The sequence below is a fragment of the Triticum dicoccoides genome, chromosome 6A (assembly GCF_002162155.2).
Source record: "Triticum dicoccoides isolate Atlit2015 ecotype Zavitan chromosome 6A, WEW_v2.0, whole genome shotgun sequence".
NCBI classification, from domain to species: Eukaryota; Viridiplantae; Streptophyta; class Magnoliopsida; order Poales; family Poaceae; genus Triticum; species Triticum dicoccoides.
The window spans coordinates 396531435-396533790 of record NC_041390.1 but is presented as its reverse complement, the minus strand read 5'-3'; the positions used below and the strand labels follow the sequence as shown (position 1 = coordinate 396533790).

At 52.6% G+C, this 2356-nt stretch overlaps 1 protein-coding gene across 1 annotated transcript; it reads right to left on the bottom strand.

Moving 5' to 3' along the window:
* Positions 1-412: 412 nt before the first annotated feature.
* LOC119318947 (cyclin-F2-2-like) lies at positions 413-1471 on the bottom strand. The gene has a single exon (XM_037593492.1). It carries the CDS (start codon positions 1469-1471, stop codon positions 413-415), a length of 1059 nt encoding a protein of 352 aa, XP_037449389.1.
* Positions 1472-2356: the final 885 nt, after the last annotated feature.

Sequence of the window (2356 nt, the reverse complement as noted above, 5' to 3'; positions counted from 1 at the left end):
TTGTTCTGGTTTTTATGTAATTAAATGGGTGTGCATGTCTGAAAACAATGTAATTTAATAGGTTTTTTTCTTCTGATTAATTAATGGATGAGGCAAAAAATTGCCCGTTTCAGAAAATAAACAAAAGCTACCATGATGGCCTTCCCTCAAAGAAAATCATCTATTTTTTTTTGCAATAGTGTGGTGAAATGCTAGATGTTTAATTGGTTGAGATTTTTGGAGGAAAAAAGAACCAGCAATCAAAAGCCATGACAATGTGTTCATCACAAGTTCACGCATGCATGCCAAACACACACGATACATGCATATTAATTTCAGACAGGTATACATGAACATTACAACGAACTTCCACAAGATTATACAATTGATATATGTAACAAAACTGCTCTGTCTTGGTGAGTCTCCTCGATGATCAAGAAGGAGGGCTACAGATGAGCGAGCGCGAGAAGAAGAACATATTAAGCACGCAGGCTGTCATGTCCGAGCAGTTGTAACCCGTCAGCTCCGTCAGCTCCGTGTTCCACGCGAGGACGTCGGGCGGATTCAGGGTCCGCCTCGCGAGGAAGATCGCGGACGCCGCCACGACGGACGGCAAGATGCGGAGGCACGTGTAGTTGAGCAGAGAGTGATCAACGAGGCGAGTCGCCAATGGCAGGATCCTGGTCTTGTCCTCCCCCTCGGCGTACCTCATGAAGTGGCCCAGGAAGGTGTGCGCCGTGGGGCCGCCGAGTTGGTACCCGAGCGCCTCCACCATCTCGCGCTCCATGTCGAGCACCTCCTTGCCCGCGGCGAACTCGCCGTACCTGGCGATCTGGTCGGCCTTCAGCTTCCACACGGCTTTCCGGTCCTCGTATTTGGCGGCGACAAAGACGGCCGCGGCACCCAGGAGTCGTAGCTCGTAGCCACTGTCAGTCGTCAAGGCTCGCACCGACAGGACCCGGTCGACGTAGGCGACGGCGTGGTGGAGCGTGCCGTCGGCGAGATCATGGTCTCGGGCGAACTTGTCCATCCATCCGACGAGGGAGGCGCGCGCTGACTCGGTCACCCGATCCTGCTGCACCTTCGTCAGGTAGTCCGGTAGCGGCCGCTCATCGGCGTTCTTCTCTGTCAACCGGAGGTTGTGGTCGATGTCGTCTGCGTAGTCAGGGCACAGCCGCTGAAGCTTTGTGGAGGCGGCGGCGACGCAGGAAACCGGCGCTGGTGCCGGCGCCGTGGGCTTTGAGAACTTTGGTGGCATGGGTACCTCGCACGGCGCTGGCGGGAGCACCCTGGGACAGCGTGCACCGAAGAAACCGGGAGGCGGAGGTCGACGAGCTGGCACGTCGGCAGCCGGGCGGAAGCAAGATCCGATGCCGAACAAGCCTGGAGGCGGTGGTCGACGAGCAGGCCTGTTGGCGGCCCGAGCACAGGATCCGACGCCTAAGAAGCCGGTTGGCGGAGGTCGAGCAAAGGCGCCCGCGTAGGGATCCATGGCGTACTGCATCATCTCGATCGCCGGGAGTAGGGACGGAAGATGGATTGTTGATTGTGCGCTAGGTACGGCGTTGGTGGTGTGGGAGGGGGGAGGGGGCTGGCGTCTGTAACGCTATGCGCTATGTGTATGTAGTATGTATATATAGTTCCAGGGCATTTGTTCCGCCGACTCGATCGGGTCCGACTCCTACCCGCTATAGTATAGGAGGGAAGAGTTCCCTTCTTTTCTTTTCGTTGCTTCGAGGTATAGGAGGTCCAACTCCCCCTCGACGCAACGCGGCGACGCGGTCTCTTGACAGTCCGAATCCGAGCACAGCTCCAACACGCTGCATTTCTGTTCCCTGCTATACCGAACCCAATGTGATCAAACAAGCAACCAAGAGCATCTAGTCGGACCACACATATCCTCTTTTTTTTTTAATATAAGAGTTTTCCCCCACCTCACTTTTATGAAACGAGGCTGCAAAATGCCAGCATGACTGTCCACAGCGCTTGAGATCGAGTTTGAGTAAGAATTAGAGTGCTTGCTTTCCCCAATAGATGCTTGACACTTGCCCAAACCGTGCCCTGAAAACACAGATTATTCCGAGTGTCCCATAAGGTTCAGAGAACAACTATACAAGAGATACCGACCACTGATTTCTTATTGTCATTGTTCCATGACATAGACAGATCATGCAAGTTACAAGACTTTTGAAAATTTAAAGCTTCCGCGACAACTTTTCATATCTCTTTTGCCACAACACAATCAAAAAACAAATGCTGACCCGATTCCATATCATTACAAAGCAAACAAGAGGGACCGTCAACCGGCTTATGTTTACTGTCGCGTGTAAGAATTTTGTTATGATAAGTCAGCCAAGAAAAACTAGGTATCGATGGG